This window comes from Nerophis ophidion, linkage group LG21 (genome assembly GCF_033978795.1).
Source record: "Nerophis ophidion isolate RoL-2023_Sa linkage group LG21, RoL_Noph_v1.0, whole genome shotgun sequence".
Taxonomy (NCBI): domain Eukaryota; kingdom Metazoa; phylum Chordata; class Actinopteri; order Syngnathiformes; family Syngnathidae; genus Nerophis; species Nerophis ophidion.
In genome coordinates this window covers 10191175-10209974 of record NC_084631.1, presented here as the reverse complement: position 1 = coordinate 10209974, position 18800 = coordinate 10191175, and the positions used below count along the sequence as shown (strand labels likewise).

At 37.5% G+C, this 18800-nt stretch overlaps 1 protein-coding gene across 1 annotated transcript in view; it reads right to left on the bottom strand.

Moving 5' to 3' along the window:
• Positions 1-556: 556 nt before the first annotated feature.
• Positions 557-18800, bottom strand: part of LOC133540246 (transmembrane protease serine 6-like) — a 41032-nt gene continuing 22788 nt past the window's right edge. Inside the window, exons 6-10 of the mRNA XM_061882837.1 lie at positions 17764-17942; positions 12124-12219; positions 8845-8987; positions 8624-8779; positions 557-3428 (exon numbers count right to left, since the gene is read on the bottom strand). Coding sequence (XP_061738821.1) covers positions 3360-3428; positions 8624-8779; positions 8845-8987; positions 12124-12219; positions 17764-17942 — 643 coding nt within the window. The 3' untranslated portion in view covers positions 557-3359. The remainder of the gene's footprint in view (positions 3429-8623; positions 8780-8844; positions 8988-12123; positions 12220-17763; positions 17943-18800) is intronic.

The following is an 18800-nucleotide window of genomic DNA, read 5'->3' as shown; positions in this document are numbered from 1 at the left end:
ATATTTAAATGTGTGTGTGTATGTGTATATATGTAGCTGGAATAGGCTCCAGCGTCCCCGCAACTCCAAAAGGGACAAGTGGTAGAAAAAGAATGTATGTGTGTGTGTGTGTGTGTGTGTGTGTGTGTGTGTGTGTGTGTGTGTGTGTGTGTGTGTGTGTGTGTGTGTGTGTGTGTGTGTGTGTGTGTGTGTATATGTATGTATGTATATATATATATATATATATATATATATATATATATATATATATGTGTGTGTATATATATACAGTACATATATGTGTATATATATGTGTGTATATCTACATATATGTATATATACATATGTCTGTGTGCGTATATATACATATATATATATATGTGTGTGTGTATATATATGTGTGTATACATACATATATGTATATATACATATATATATGTATATATGTATGTATGTGTGTGTGTATATATATATACACACACACACAGTCACGATCAAAAGTTTACATACACTTCCATCCATCCATCTATTTCTACCGCTTATTCCCTTTGGGGTCGCGGGGGGCGCTGATGCCTATCTCAGCTACAATCGGGTGGAAGCATACACCTGTGAAGAAAATAATGTCATGGCTGCCTTGAGTTTCCAATGATTTCTACAAGTCTTATTTTTTTGTGATAGAGTGATTGAAGCACATACTTGTTGGTCACAAAAAAAATTCATGAAGTTTTTTTTGTTTTTTTTTATGAATTTATTATGGGTCTACTGAAAATGTGAGCAAATCTGCTGGGCCAAAAGTATACAAACAGCAATGTTAATATTTGGTTACATGTCCCTTGGCAAGTTTCACTGCAGTAAGGCGCTTCTGGTAGCCATCCACAAGCTTCTGGTTGAATTATTGACCACTCCTCTTGACAAAATTGGTGCAGTTCAGCAAAATTTGTTGGTTTTCTGACATGAACTTGTTTCTTCAATATTGTCCAAACGTTTAAGTAAGGACTTTGTAAAGGCCATTCTAAAACCTTAATTCTGACCTGATTTATCTCACCTGCTCCTGGGCACTAATCAGAGAGCTATTTATTCCCATTTCTTTCCACAATCAGTCTGGCTTCCTTGTTAGCATTTCGCAACAGTGACGACATTTTGTACTTGCTTCTATGCAACCCGTACGCTAAGTAACTTTCTATGACTTTTGATTCCTGTCCCTGTGCCTTTAAGCTTCGCCATAGCTCCCGAGAATATCGGTACGCTTTTCGGTCGTTTGTATTTTGCATGATTTCATAGACAATAAATAATTGCCTTACCTGCACCTCACCTCCGGTGTTCCTGTTGCATCTAGGGAGAACAACCCCCGCAGTAAAATGTGACCTAGTCGTCATACAACCTCGATGTATGAATTTATTAATTCTTGAACGGGTTCCGCAAATCAAAAACTGCGTATACTAAAGCAAATTTCTCCATAAGAATTAATGTAAATATGAATAATTGGTTCCAGCCTCAACAAAAGTCCCTATTTTAGTGAAAGTTTGTACACTTTGAACACAATATAATGTGATATGCAGTACTGCATATCAAACCGTTTTTTTTATTAACAAGCTAAAGCAACAACAACAAGAAGCTGAACTGTCCTGTATGTGCTGCTCTGCCAACATGCGCACACACACAGAAGTCCCTTTGGTGCCTTCAAAAACGATCAGACATCACAAAACAGCCATATTGCTACAATAATAAATGTAAAAAGTAAAATCAACAAAAGAGGAATAGACGAGCAAGGAGCAGACGTACAGAAGCTGGCTCTTCCTCTACGCTGTGAAACAAGTCTGCTCTGGCATATTTTTATCCATCCATCCATCTTCTTCCGCTTATCCGAGGTCGGGTCGCGGGGGCAACAACCTAAGCAGGGAAACCCAGACTTCCCTTTCCCCAGCCACTTCGTCTAGCTCTTCCCGGGGGATCCCGAGGCGTTCCCAGGCCAGCCGGGAGACATAGTCTTCCCAACGTGTCCTGGGTCTTCCCCGTGGCCTAAACACCTCCCTAGGGGGGCGTTCGGGTGGCATCCTGACCAGATGCCCGAACCACCTCATCTGGCTCCTCTCGATGTGAAGGAGCAGCGGCTTTACTTTGAGTTCCTCCCGGATGGCAGAACTTCTCACCCTATCTCTAAGGGAGAGCCCCGCCACAGAAACTCATTTCGGCCGCTTGTACCCGTGATCTTATCCTTTCGGTCATGACCCAAAGCTCATGACCATAGGTGAGGATGGGAACGTAGATCGACCGGTAAATTGAGAGCTTTGCCTTCCGGCTCAGCTCCTTCTTCACCACAATGGATCGGTACAACGTCCGCATTACTGAAGACGCCGCACCGATCCGCCTGTCGATCTCACGATCCACTCTTCCCTCACTCGTGAACGAGACTCCTAGGTACTTGAACTCCTCCACTTGGGGCATATTTTTAATCACAATTAAAACTTGCTTTGGACTTGCTTTGTCCATCCTTCCATACGTGTGACCGCCATTAATGTACTTGTCGCAAATAAGTCTCCACAGCGATTCCCTCCTCCTTTTCACACTGGTCTGTTGTCTTTTTAGGGACTCACATTGACTTGGCGAAATGGATAAAACTTGTCAAAAGGCAAACAAAACCTCCAAAAAGACACACACGCTGAGTAGTGACCAGCAGAGTAGTGCAATATGCAGCAAGTGACGTGTGGGGCTACGCCTAACCACTAAAATGCTGAGCCCTGCTTTTTTTTCCTGCAGGCGTGACAAAATAAATGAATAAAGCGTTCATACACAGAGACAAGGTTCAAATAAGGAGGCATATCCGGCTCGGTCTAAAAGTTCGTAAATCGAAAAGTTTGCAAACAGAGGGATTCGTAAATCGAAGTTCTACAGTACTTCTTTCTGTTTTTGTCTCATTTACTTAGTGTGCTTCTGACTTCTTGTTCCGGCCCGGTATAGCTCGGTTGGTAGAGTGGCCGTGCCAGCAACTTGAGGGTTGCAGGTTCGATTCCCGCTTCCGCCATCCTAGTCATTGCCGTTGTGTCCTTGGGCAAGACACTTTACCCACGTGCTCCCAGTGCCACCCACACTGGTTTAAATGTAACTTAGATATTGGGTTTCACTATGTAAAGGGCTTTGAGTCACTAGAGAAAAGCGCTATATAAATATAATTCACTTCATTTCACTTCACTCTCCTTATCCTTTATCTGCTGTTTTGGGCAGCAAAGCCCTCCGCCCCAACTTGCCAAAGAACTTCCTGTTTCTGCAGGCCAGGGATTTCAAAGACCATGATCTTCACTACTGTGTTGTTGATTACCATACAGTAGTTTTTCATCAGTGCACATTATTTGGTGTCTTATCTTGTGGGGCCTTTGCGGGTCTCAGTTGGGTTGTGAGGATGTGTCCGTCACAACCGTTGTGAACTCTTTGAAGTGGTCCATGTCGTCTTGCTGGGGGGACAAACAAACATTTTATGGCTAGGTCACATTACCGATGAGTAGAGTAGCAAAGGCGCGTGTAATATTAAACAACAACATGTCTGTAAAAACATTTGTCTAAATAAAAATTACACTAAGACAAAAAATATATATTTTTTAGTTGGAGTGTAACGATTAATTGATATATTGACACATAGATTTATATTTCTTAGATTGAACTACATTGATCTGTGCTTGGCAAGTTTGCCCTCTGGAAGAAATATATCGATTTTATACAGACTAGAAAAGGGAAATTATTGGATTAAAGAAGGACTTTTAATGAGGAGGACGTTAAACGTTCCAATTGCTGTCACTCATCAAAACAAAAAATGGCGGCTACCTACGGTGGCTGAGAAGGGTCACAACAAATACAAAGGGGCAACAATATGAAGCCACAACACAACTTTGAGCCGCAAAGGACACAACGGATAAAACGGAAGTGACAGCAGACAAGATGGAAAAGGTGTATAGAACATAAGACAGGCTCCACCACCAACCGCGACCCCAAAAGGGACAAGCGGTAGAAAATGGATGGATTGTTAAAAAGATACAAAAGTTGTTAATGATCGAAAAAGTGGTCACACTTCTCTTCATTTCCAACTTCCTTCATTACACACTTTTCAACTTTCCACCTCACTCCATCGCCGAAACCTGTCCCTGTCACTTGTGTTCCATCTTTGTGGGTGTTGTGGCTTTATGTTGTTGTGTTGTGGATTACAATTGTTGTGTTGTGGCTTTATGTTGTTGCGTTGTGGATTATAATTGTTGTGTTGTGGCTTTATGTTGTGATATGGATTTTCATTGTTGTGTTATGGCTTATAATTGTTGTGGCTTTATGTTGTGATATGGATTATAATTTTTGTGTTGTGGCTTTATGTTGTGATATGGATTATAAGTGTTGTGTTATGGCTTTATGTTGTTGTGATATGGATTCTAATTGTTGTGTTGTGGCCTTATGTTGTGATATGGATCATAAGTGTTGTGTTATGGCTTTATGTTGTTGTGATATGAATTATAATTGTTGTGGCTTTATGTTATGATATGAATTAAAATTGTTGTGTTGTGGCTTTATGTTGTTGTGTTATGGATTATAATTGTTGTGTTGTGGCTTTATGTTGTGATATTAATTATATTTGTTGTGTTGTAGCTTTATGTTGTGATATGAATTATAATTGTTGTGTTGTGGCTTTATGCTGTGATATGGATTATTAATTGTTGTGTTGTGGCTTTATGTTGTTGTGTTATGGCTTAATGTCATTGTGTTGTGGCTTTATGTTGTTGTGTTGTGGATTATAATTGTTGTGTTGTGGCTTTATGTTGTGATATGGATAATAATTGTTGTATTGTGGCTTTGTTGTTGTGTTATGGCTTTATGTTGTTGTGACATGGATTATAATTGTTGTGATGTGGCTTTATATTGTGATATGGATTATAATTGTTGTGTTGTGGCATTATGTTGTGATACAAATTATAATTGTTGTGTTGTGGCTTAATGTCATTGTGTTATGGCTTTATGTTGTTGTGGTGTGGCTTTTTGTTGTTGTGGTGTGGCTTTTACAGTAATTGTGTTGTGGCTCTATGTTGTGATATGGATAATAATTGTTGTATTGTAGCTTTATATTGTTGTGTTATGGTCTATAGTCGTTGTGTTGTGGCTTATAGTTGTTGTATTGTGACTTTGTTATTGTGTTGTGGCTTTATGTTGTTTTGTTATGGATTATAGTTGTTGTGTTATTGTTTATAGGCATTGTGTTGTGGTTTATATGCGTTGTGTTGTGGCTTATAGTTGTTGTGTTGTGGTTTACAGTTCTTGTGTTGTAGCTTATAGTTGTTGTGTCATGGTTTTATGTTGTTTTGTTATGGATTATAGTTGTTGTGTTATTGTTTATAGGCATTGTGTTGTGGTTTATATGCGTTGTGTTGTGGCTTATAGTTGTTGTGTTGTGGTTTACAGTTCTTGTGTTGTAGCTTATAGTTGTTGTGTCATGGTTTTACGTTGTTATGTTATGGATTATAGTTGTTGTGTTATGGTTTATAGTTGTTGTGTTATGGTTTATAGGCGTTGTGTTGTGGTTTATAGTTGTTGTGTTATGGTTTATAGATGTTTTGTTGTGGCTCATAATTGTTCTTGTGGCTCATTAGTATTGTGTTGTGTCTTATAAGGGTTGTGTTATGGATTATAATTGTTGTGTTGTGGATTATAGTTGTGTTATGGTTTATTGGCCTTGTGTTGTGGCCTATAGTTGTTGTGTGGTGGTTTATTGTTGCTGTGTTGTGGCTTTATGTTGTTTTGATTTGGATGATAATTGTGTTATAGTTGTTGTGTTATGGTTTATAGTCATTGTGTTGTATCTTATAGTTGTTGTGTAGTGGTTTATGGTTGTTGTGTTGTGGCTTTAAGTTGTTTTGTTATGGATTATAGTTGTTGTGTTATGTTTATAGGCGTTGTGTTGTGGCTAATAGTTGTTGTGTTATAGTTTGTAATCGTGTTGTGGTTAATAGTTGTTGTGTTATGGTTTGGTTTATAGTTGCGGCTTACAATTGTTGTGTTGTGGCTTTAAATTGTTTTGTTATGGATTATAGTTGTTGTGTTATTTTTTATAGGCATTGTGTTGTGGTTTATATGCGTTGTGTTGTGGCTTATAGTTGTTGTGTTGTGGTTTACAGTTCTTGTGTTGTAGCTTATAGTTGTTGTGTCATGGTTTTACGTTGTTATGTTATGGATTATAGTTATTGTGTTATGGGTTATAGGCGTTGTGTTATGGTTTATAGGCGTTGTGTTGTGGTTAATAGTTGTTGTTGTGGCTAATAGTTGCTGTTGCGGCTAATAGTTGTGTTGTGGTTTATAGTTGTTGTGTTATGGTTTATAGATGTTTTGTTGTGGCTCATAATTGTTCTTGTGGCTCATTAGTATTGTGTTGTGTCTTATAAGGGTTGTGTTATGGATTATAATTGTTGTGTTGTGGATTATAGTTGTGTTATGGTTTATTGGCCTTGTGTTGTGGCCTATAGTTGTTGTGTGGTGGTTTATTGTTGCTGTGTTGTGGCTTTATGTTGTTTTGATTTGGATGATAATTGTGTTATAGTTGTTGTGTTATGGTTTATAGTCATTGTGTTGTATCTTATAGTTGTTGTGTAGTGGTTTATGGTTGTTGTGTTGTGGCTTTAAGTTGTTTTGTTATGGATTATAGTTGTTGTGTTATGTTTATAGGCGTTGTGTTGTGGCTAATAGTTGTTGTGTTATAGTTTGTAATCGTGTTGTGGTTAATAGTTGTTGTGTTATGGTTTGGTTTATAGTTGCGGCTTACAATTGTTGTGTTGTGGCTTTAAATTGTTTTGTTATGGATTATAGTTGTTGTGTTATTTTTTATAGGCATTGTGTTGTGGTTTATATGCGTTGTGTTGTGGCTTATAGTTGTTGTGTTGTGGTTTACAGTTCTTGTGTTGTAGCTTATAGTTGTTGTGTCATGGTTTTACGTTGTTATGTTATGGATTATAGTTATTGTGTTATGGGTTATAGGCGTTGTGTTATGGTTTATAGGCGTTGTGTTGTGGTTAATAGTTGTTGTTGTGGCTAATAGTTGCTGTTGCGGCTAATAGTTGTGTTGTGGTTTATAGTTGTTGTGTTATGGTTTATAGATGTTTTGTTGTGGCTCATAATTGTTCTTGTGGCTCATTAGTATTGTGTTGTGTCTTATAAGGGTTGTGTTATGGATTATAATTGTTGTGTTGTGGATTATAGTTGTGTTATGGTTTATTGGCCTTGTGTTGTGGCCTATAGTTGTTGTGTGGTGGTTTATTGTTGCTGTGTTGTGGCTTTATGTTGTTTTGATTTGGATGATAATTGTGTTATAGTTGTTGTGTTATGGTTTATAGTCATTGTGTTGTATCTTATAGTTGTTGTGTAGTGGTTTATGGTTGTTGTGTTGTGGCTTTAAGTTGTTTTGTTATGGATTATAGTTGTTGTGTTATGTTTATAGGCGTTGTGTTGTGGCTAATAGTTGTTGTGTTATAGTTTGTAATCGTGTTGTGGTTATTAGTTGTTGTGTTATGGTTTGGTTTATAGTTGCGGCTTACAATTGTTGTGTTGTGGCTTTAAATTGTTTTGTTATGGATTATAGTTGTGTTATGGTTTATAGGCGTTGTGTTGTGGATAATAGTTGTTGTGTTATGGTTTGTAATCGTGTTGTGGTTAATAGTTGTTGTGTTATGGTTTGGTTTATAGTTGCGGCTTACAATTGTGTTGTGGCTTATAATTGTTGGGGTATGAATATAATTTTTATGGATTGTAATTGCTGTGTTATAGATTATAATTTTTGTGTTATGGATTATAATTGTTGTTATTGATTATAATTGTTGTGTTATTGCTTTATGTTGTTGTGTTGTGGCTTTATGTTGTTGTGTTTTGGCTTGTAGTTGTCTTGTTTTTTATAATCGCTGTGTTGTGGTTTATAATTGTTGGGTTATGGATTATAGTTTTTGTGTTATGGTTCATAGTAGTTGTGGCTTTATGTTGTGTTATGGCTTTATGTTGTGGTGTTATGGCTTTATATTTTTGTAGTGTGGCTTGTAACTGTTGTGTTGTGGCTATATGTTGTTGAGTTGTGGCTTCATGTTGGTATGGATTATAATAGTTGTGTTATGGTTTATAGTTGTGTTATGCATTATAATTGTTGTGGTATGGCTTTACGTCATGTTGTGGCTTATAGTTGTTTGGCTATGGCTTTATGTCATTGTGTTTCGGCTTATAGTTGTTGTGTTATGGTTTGTTGTTGTTGTGATGTGGCATTTGTATTCGTTGTGAATTTTCCCTCCTACAGTAGCTGTTTAATACAATAAGAGCAGTGGCAGATCAAAGCACTGTTTATTTAACCTGAAGAGATTTGGTTGCACTTGATTTTTACAGTCATGTATTTATTACTTTATGTAAAAACTGCAGTAGAACAAACAGGTAAATCTACTGTTAAAATGTCAGTTTTTGTACTTTTATGGAAAAGTGCTTGAATACAGAAAATGTCTCCTCTTGTTATATATATTTTGCTAAAAAGTTACTATAGTACCGGAATCGTGTCTGCATCGTCAAATTATGATTGGAATGGAATTGAAAGGAATCGTTACACTCCTTTTTACGGCAGGAAGTAGAAATAAAAATGGCGGCTGAGCAGCACCTGCAGGTGTTGGCTCACCCAGCCAATCAGGCGGCTGACTCGGCTGTAGACGCCGGGCTTGTTACGCCGCCCGCAACCTTCGCCCCAGCTCACCACCCCCGCCAACCTCCAGTGCCCCGCGCTCGTCCTGCACACCAAAGGACCCCCGCTGTCGCCCTGACGACAACACACTTGTAAGCACTTTGTTTTTTTCTAATATCACAGCATGTCCATCCTCTGACCTGGCAGGAATCCACTCCACCTTCCAAGGAACCGGCACAGATCATCCGAGACGTCAAGTGCAAGCCGTATACGCTCGGGTGGGAGCAGTCGGACTGAGCGATCACCTTCACCTGCGCTTGTCTGAGGTGGTCTGACACCACACCTGGCAACACACACATTGTAAAATCACCGCTTTTCACGGAGAGGCACATAACATACACTACACCTGGCAACACACACATTGTAAAAACTGCTTTTCACGGAGATCCACATAACATACACTACACCTGGCAACACACACATTGTAAAAACTGCTTTTCACGGAGATCCACATAACATACACTACACCTGGCAACACACACATTGTAAAATCACCGCTTTTCACGAAGAGACTCATAACATACACCACACCTGGCAACACACACATTGTTAGAACACAGCTTTTCACTGAGAGTCACACAATATACATCACACCTGGCAACACACACATTGTTAGAACACAGCTTTTCACTGAGAGTCACATAATATACATCACACCTGGCAACACACACTGCTTTTCACTGAGAGCCACATAACATACATCACACCTGGCAACACACACATTGTTAAAAAAAAAAGTGCTTTTCACAGAGAGCTACAAAACATACAGCACACCTGGAAACACACATTGTAAGAACATTGCTTTTCACTGAGAGACATATAACATACATCACACCTGGCAACACACACTGCTTTTCACCGAGAGCCACATAACATACACTACACCTGGCAACACACACATTGTAAGAACAATGCTTTTTACTGAGAAACACATAAAATACACCACACAAGGCAACACACACTTTGTAAAAACACTGCTTTTCACCGAGAGCCACATAACATACACTACACCTGGCAACACACACATTGTAAGAACAATGCTTTTTACTGAGAAATACATAAAATGCAACACACACATTGTAAAATCACCGCTTTTCACGGAGAGACACATAATATACATCACACCTGGCAACACACACTGCTTTTCACTGAGAGCCCCATAACATACACAACACCTGGCAATACACACATTGTTAGAACACAGCTTTTCACTGAGAGCCACATAACATACACTACACCTGGCAACACACACATTGTAAGAAATTTGCTTTACACTGAGAGACACATAACATACATCACACCTGGCAACACACACTGCTTTTCACTGAGAGTCCCATAACATACACCACACCTGGCAACACACACATTGTAAGAACAATGCTTTTTACTGAGAAACACATAAAATACACCACACCTGGCAACACACACTTTGTAAAAACACTGCTTTTCACCGAGAGCCACATAACATACACTACACCTGGCAACACACACATTGTAAGAACAATGCTTTTTACTGAGAAACACATAAAATATACCACACCTGGCAACACACACTTTGTAAAAACACTGCTTTTCACCGAGAGCCACATAACATACACTACACCTGGCAACACACACATTGTAAGAACAATGCTTTTTACTGAGAAACACATAAAATGCAACACACACATTGTAAAATCACCGCTTTTCACGGAGAGACACATAATATACATCACACCTGGCAACACACACTGCTTTTCACTGAGAGCCCCATAACATACACAACACCTGGCAACACACACATTGTTAGAACACAGCTTTTCACTGAGAGCCACATAATGTACATCACACCTGGCAACACACACTTTGTAAAAACACTGCTTTTCACTGAGAGCCACATAACATACACCACACCTGGCAACACACACATTGTAAAAACACTGCTTTTCACTGAGAGACCATAACATACACTACACCTGGCAACGCACACATTGTAAGAACACTGCTTTTCACTGAGGGCCACATAACATACACCACACCTGGCAACACACACATTGTAAAAACACTGCTTTTCACTGAGAGACCATAACATACACCACACCTGGCAACACACACATTGTAAGAACACTGCTTTTCACTGAGGGCCATAACATACCATACACCTGGCAACACACACATTGTAAGAACACTGCTTTTCACTGAGGGCCATATAACATACACCACACCTGGCAACACACACATTGTAAAAAAAAAAAACACTGCTTTTCACCGAGGGCCACAAAAAACACTTTTTTACTGCAAAATTCTGGCAACTGAGCTGCCAGTTTCTTAATGACAAAAAGTTTAACAACTGTAGATTTTACGGTGTTTATTAACTGTAAATGGAAAAATAGTACCACCATTTTTACAGTAAAAAAAATAGAGAACTGGCAGCACAGTTTTCAGAATTTTACCATCAGAAAACAGTTGTACTATTTTTTCAAATCACAGTAAAATGTTGTAAAAAAAAAAACCAGTACATTTTCACAATTTTACCATAAAATGTATTATTTTTACAGTGTACAATTGGATGGATAATTTGCTTTGAAATCAAAAGCCAAGCAAATAAAAAATATTTGTTTCTATTTTAACACAAAAAATTGTTTATAATTACGATAATATATTTGTTGCAACATTAGATAATATTACAGTTTAAAACATATACAGTATTTTTTTGTCAAATTGGAAAGATCGAATACATTCAGTAAAAAAAAAAAACTTTATCAACACATATTTCGGGGATAGTGGTCGACACCTGTTGCATAAAACAACTAGCAAGTTTATCAGTCTGAACATTTTCACCCAAGTAAGACATTTTGGACAACTGTATGTCTCCAACATTGCGGGAACACTTTTGGCGAATTAGACCCTTTTCTTCAACAACCACCGAGTGAACTTCCAAAAACAGAAAAAAAACTAAACTTTTTTTTATTTTTTTTATAGCAGTGACCTAATGCAAACAACCTTCCCTAGTCATGGTGCAAAAAAAAAAAAAAGACCAACACAAAATACCAACAGACAGGGTTACACAAACCACTATATAACACCATTTGTGGGTATTATAAAAATGGTAATTCATCATTAAAAAAAACAGAATTGCACCTATTTAAATCCATTTGAAAGCATGATGGGAAAATGTAAAACACTCCCTTCACACTTATCCATGTTTTACACATTTAAGCTGCTTGCTATTTCTGATTGATTACAAAACCTTAAGGAGGTCGTCACGGAAATAAACAAGGTAGGAGTAAAACTTCTACATACTTTAAATATCCAATTACATTAATCATTATTAATATATGTATTATATTGTAATAATATGGACACACACATATATACATATATATATATATATATATATATATATATATATAAACCCCTGACACTTATACTGTACACACCTTGTTCACGATCGTATCCCCAGCCTGTGATCCAACATGGCGTCCCAGGAAGAAAGGACTCGCTGGCACTTGGCAAACAGACTGGTCGTACTCCATCTAAAAACATCAACAAAGCCAGGAAAGCCATGGTGAACTGGACCAGTGGTTTTTCAACCACAGGGCCCAGGGCCCGTCGTTAGGAGCCGTGCACAGACCGAATATAGACAACTCGGTTTTAAAGATAGTAGCAAACACGGCGCCCTGTAGTCCCGTTAGGGGTTTTTCACCAATCAGAGAAAGCATGGCCAGACCATCTTTTAAATGATTGGTCAAAAGCTCTTCACACGCCATGTTTGCTACTATTTTGTTGGGCTGCGAGCGCCTGCTAAAGGGCCGCCAAAAAAGAAATGCGTTCCTTAGCTGTGTTTGGTACTCAGTAGTAATACACATTTCCACCACTTGTGGCAGTTATGAGAATATCAAACAAACAGATGACATCTGGAGCTAAAGTCATAGAGAAGTTTCTTAAGCGCAAAAATTATGACCGAAATGGTCAAGCTCAATTTTTATTATTATTTATCAATTTTATTGACAATTTATTTAAAAAACATATATATTGTCATATCAATTATTCATTTAAATAGAATGTATTTATTTTAACACTGCGTATTTATGTCAATTTTTTTTCATCAGTTTTAATGAGGCTCTTCCCTTTTTTAGTATATTTAATTTGTAATTATTTTTATAATCAGCCTGACCTAAGGCTTGATAATAAAAATAAAAAAAATTGTGCTTGCTTGAATGCCCAAGCATTCACAGCCCTTTGAGACACTAGTGATTTAGGGCTATATAAGTAAACATTGATTGATTGATTGATTGATTGACATTTGGAGATGGTTGTATAAGTAAAGAGGAGCAGGCAGCAGCCCACACATTCTCATACTTTCTGTAACACCCAGGAAGAAATCATGTCGGCCGACTAGAAAAATCCCTCAACTACTTTTTTTTTTAAATGTTAGCAATATTTAAAGATTCTTCACAAGTTTCCCAACCACTATTACACAACACAAATACGTTGAAAAAAAACATGCTTTTTGATGACGTTTAATCAATGTCTGTCACACATGGACTTGGATTTGTTTTGCTTCTTCTAGGCACAGGATGATTTGCACGAGCCGGACGTAAATGTACGTACATATTTGATTTATTTAAACACTATAATTCAAAACGCGAAAACAAAGGGCGCGCACAATGGTGGATAACAAACTAGACTATACTCGAACAAAAAACAGCACACCGGTATGACTATATAAAAATGAACAAAAGTCACTAACTGTGGCACAAAACTTATGTGGTGTGGTCAAAAAACAAACAGCAAGGCGTGAAGGTCGGTACATGAAACTGTGGGAAAGGTCTCAGAAGGTAAGGTAGGTAGGTAAAGTTCAAAGTTGCCACCACGAGGACAGAAACAGAATGGCTAAAATAGTGACTATGATGAGGATTAGTAACAGGTGTGGGGGTTGAGGACAGAGGTGTGACTTGGAGACCAGGTGGAAACTAATGGGTTGGCATGGAGACGAAATCAAACCAGGAAGTGCAAAAACAGAACGGAATGTCCAAAAAACTAAACATAACATGACCAAACATGACAAAAACAAAACATAATCCATAGACGTGACAATGTCAGATTGTAACGTTGATTTGACCATTGAATTCTGATAACTTTACGATCAATATTCTACAACGCAAATATGTTGAACCAACATTGTTTTTGACGACGTTTAATCAATGTCAGTTGGTAACGTTGATTTGACCTTTGATTTCTGATAACTTTCCAACTAATATCCTCTATCACAAACACAACGTTTAAACAAAATGCTTTTTGACGACGTTTAATCAATATCAGGTTGTGACGTTGATTTGTGTCACGATCGGGGCGCTTGGTTCTCCCAGGATGCAAAGGACAAAATCCGAACAGGACTCGCAGGTAGCAACTTGTTTTAATTATAAAATAGGAATACTGGTACAAAAACAGAAAACAAACCGAGTGGATGAGGTGCCGAGCGCATCGGAAGCTAACGCTAACACTTAGCACAGACTGAGACAATTAGCAGGGGCTAGGAGATCAGGACAAACATACGTGGCAGTCGCGTGATGCAAAAACAAAGAAACCAGACCGATTACCTGGCAAAGGCAGGCTTAAATAATAATATCAGTGATGACAAACAGGTGTGCGTCGGGAACACAACCGGCAGGTGAAAGTAATAAGTTGCTATGGTAACAAACTCAGGTGCATGAACAGGAACAAAAGGAGCCCAAGACTAACAGAAAAACACACGTGACCCAAACGGAATATGATCCGCGCAGCAGAACATAACAGATTTGAGCATTAAATTTTGGTCATTTCTCATCTAATATTCTGCAACACAAACACAACGTTGAAACAAAATGCTTTTTGACGACGTTTAATCAATGACAGTTTGTAACTTTGATTTGACCATTTTATTCTGATAACTTTCCAACTAATATTCTTTAACACAAACACAATGTTGAAACAACATGCTTTTTGACGACATTTAATCATTGACAGGTTTTGACGTTGATTTGAGCATTAAATTTTGGTAATTTCTCAACTAATATTCTCCAACACAAACACAACGTTGAAAGAATATGCTTTTTGACGACATTTAATCAATGACAGTTTGTAACGTTGATTTGACCGTTGAATTCTGATAACTTTCCAACTAATATTCTACAACACAAACACAATGTTGAAACAACGTGCTTTTGACGACGTTTACTCAATGTCAAGTTGTGACGTTGATTTGAGCATTAAATTTTGGTCATTTCTCAACTAATACTCTCCAACACAAACACAACATTGAAACAAAATACTTTTTGATGACGTTTAATCAATGACAGTTTGTAACGTTGATTTGACCATTGAATCCTGATAACTTTCCAACTACTATTCTTTAACACAAACACGATGTTGAAACAACATGCTTTTTGACGACGTTTAATCAATGTCAAGTTTAACGTTGTTTTGACCATTTTATTTTGATAACTTTCCAACTAATATTCTCCAAAACAAACAACATTGAAACAACACGCTTTTTGACGACGTTTAATCAATGACAGTTTGGAACGTTGATTAGACCATTGACTTCTGATAACTTTCCGACTAATATTCTACAACACAAACACAACGTTGAAACAACACGCTTTTTGACGACGTTTAATCAATGTCAGGTTTAACGTTGATTTGACCCTTGAAATTTGGTCATTTCCCAACCCATATTCTTTAACACGAACACAACGTTGAAACAACACGCTTTTTGACGACATTTAATCAATGTCAGGTTGTGACGTTGATTTGAGCATAAAATTTTGGTCATTTGTCAACTAATATTCTTTAACACAAACACAACATTGAAACAAAATGCTTTTTGACGACATTTAATCAATGACAGTTTGTAACGTTGATCTGACCATTGAATTCTGATAACTTTCCAACTAATATTCTCCAACACAAACACGTTGGAAACAACATGCTTTTTGACGACGTTTAAGCAATGTCAGGTTGTGACGTTGATTTGACCATTGAATTCTGATAACTTTCCAACTAAAATTCTACAACACAAACACAACGTTGAAACAACGTGGTTTTGACGACGTTTAATCAATGTCAAGTTTAACGTTGATTCGACCCTTGAAATTTGGTCATTTCCCAACCCACATTCTTTAACACAAACACAAAGTTGAAACAACACGCTTTTTGATGACATTTAATCAATGTCAGGTTGTGACGTTGATTTGAGCATTAAATTTTGGTCATTTCTCAACTAATATTCTCCAACACAAACACAACATTGAAACAAAATACTTTTTGACGACGTTTAATCAATGACAGTTTGTAACGTTGACTTGACCATTGAATTCTAATAACTTTCCAACTAATATTCTTTAACACAAACACAACGTTGAAACAACACGCTTTTTGACGACGTTTAATCAATGTCAGGTTGTGACGTTGATTTGAGCTTTAAATTTTGGTCATTTCTCAACTAATATTCTCTAACACAAACACAACATTGAAACAACACGCTTTTTGATGACGTTTAAAGGGGAACATTATCACAATTTCAAAAGGGTTAAAAACAATAAAAATCAGTTCCCAGTGGCTTGTTTTATTTTTCGAAGTTTTTTTCAAAATTTTACACCTCCCGGGATATCCCTAAAAAAAGCTTTAAAGTTCTTGATTTTCGCTATTTGCGATGAGACTGTCCATTTCCCTGTGACGTCATACAGTGCTGCCAATACAAACAACATGGCGGTTACCACAGCAAGATATAGCGACATTAGCTCGGATTCAGACTCGGATTTCAGCGGTTTAAGCGTTTCAACAGATTACGCATGTATTGAAACAGATGGTCGGAGTATGGAGGCAGATAGCAAAAATGAAATTGAAGCTATTGAGCGAATAGCTATTGACGCTATTCGGCCATAGCGTGGGTGTACCTAATGAAGTGGCCCATAGCATGGCTGCCTTATTAGCATCGCCGGTAAAATGTGCGGACCAAACGATCACGACTTTCGCATCTTGTGACACTGGAGCAACTTAAATATGTCGATTGGTAAGTGTTTGTTTCGCATTAAATGTGGGTATCTAGTTTTAAATATACATACAGCTAGCGTAAATAGCATGTTAGCATCGATTAGCTGGCAGTCGTTCTGCGACCAAATATGTTTGATTAGCACATAAGTCAACAACATCAACAAAACTCACCTTTGTGATTTCGTTGACTTAATCGTTGCAAATGCATCTGCAGGTTATCCATACATCTCTGTGCCATGTCCGTCTTAGCATCGCCGGTCAAATGTGAAGACACTTTGGTACATTCAATGGGGGTCTGGCGGCAGATTTCTTGCCAGTGGTGCAACTTGAATCCCTCCCTGTTAGTGTTGTTACACCCTCCGACAACACACCCGAGGCATGATGTCTCCAAGGTTCCAAAAAATAGTCGAAAAAACGGAAAATAACAGAGCTGAGACCCGGTGTTTGTAATGTGAAAATGAATACGGCGGGTGTGTTACCTCGGTGACGTCACATTCTGACGTCATCGCTAAAAGACCGATAAACAGAAAGGCATTTAATTTGACAAAATTCACCCATTTAGAGTTTGGAAATCGGTTAAAAAAATACATGGTCTTTTGTCTGCAACATCAAGGTATATATTGACGCTTGTATATGTTTGGTGATAATGTTCCCCTTTAAAGGACACGTACGTATAATCAACGTTGTCTCAATGTCTTGTCCCTGCTGAGATATTATTCATGATTAAATTACTTTTACTGTAAATGAATTTCGCCTCCAAATATCGTTAATCGGCCTCTTTGACTATTATTAATCGGTATCAGCCCTGAAAAACACAGTCGATCTCTACCCGAGGTTCTTCCGTCACACAGTCAGTTTTGAACGAATAAATGACAAGTCAAAATCTTCTTGTATGTAATTTTGTCCACAAAATGTTTTTGGATTAATTTAGATTCTGCATGCAAGTAGATGTGCTTCGATTAATCGCGATTAATGGAAATGCAAAAGCGGATTCAATCTATTGGGGAGTAGAGATTGGGGTTTAAGCTGAGCGTCGTACGTACCGCGCATGCTGACGTCCACGACGGTCCTCAGCAGGCCCACGTCGTAGTCGTTGTTGTGTCTGTTGAAGCGGGGGTGGTGGAGCACCTGCAGGGCGCGGTAGCTTTGGCCCTGGGAGGCGTCGGCGATGCTGAGCGTGGACACCATCGCCAACCAGTCAGCCGCCTGCAGCATGTCGTTCCTGTGGCACAGACACCTTCTTCTAAAATGCTCTTTACATTTAATGTGATGGAAAAAGAACCAAACCTGCTGTATTTTCTGAAATAACATAAAAATGTGTAAATAAGTGTAAAAAATGTATGTGGAAATAAAAGGAATAAACCGGCCTTCAATATAAAGAGGACGTACAATATTAGGGCTGTCCCAACGTTTTCCAATGAGGTCCAATCACATGTGGGGGGCCATTTTCATATTTTTCATTTTTTAAACCAATGCAATATGAAGATTATTTTTAACCTTTTGGGCTCCCCTCAAGTCTGGTCCCGGGGACCTGGAAGGGTCTCAGTCATTAAAATGCTAAAAAAGTAGGTGAAATATATATATTTTTTAAAGCTTAAATTTTTTGATCAACTTCATATCTATCCATCCATATATATATATATATATATATATATATATATATATATATATATATATATATATTTGTTTTATGCCCTTTATGTTAAAGAAAACCTTGCAAACACCCCCCCACCATTCAACATTTTACCCATAATAATGTTTAAAAATGTCATATTTGACGTGAAGTAATTGTAGCCTAAAATAGGTCAATAATTAAAAGTGCATTAGAAATTACATTTATTATTAGTATTATAATTCATAACATTGCTTTTGATTTGTTTTTATTTTATGAACAGTGACAGGTTTAAAAAAAAAAAAAAACATCCAACTAAAATTCTTAGGGATCCAAAAGGCCCCACCTGTAAATGTGTTATTATATATATAAATATATATATATATATATATATATATATATATATATATATATATATATATACATAATATACACTCAGTGGGTATATTGTATTTATTACATATTGTG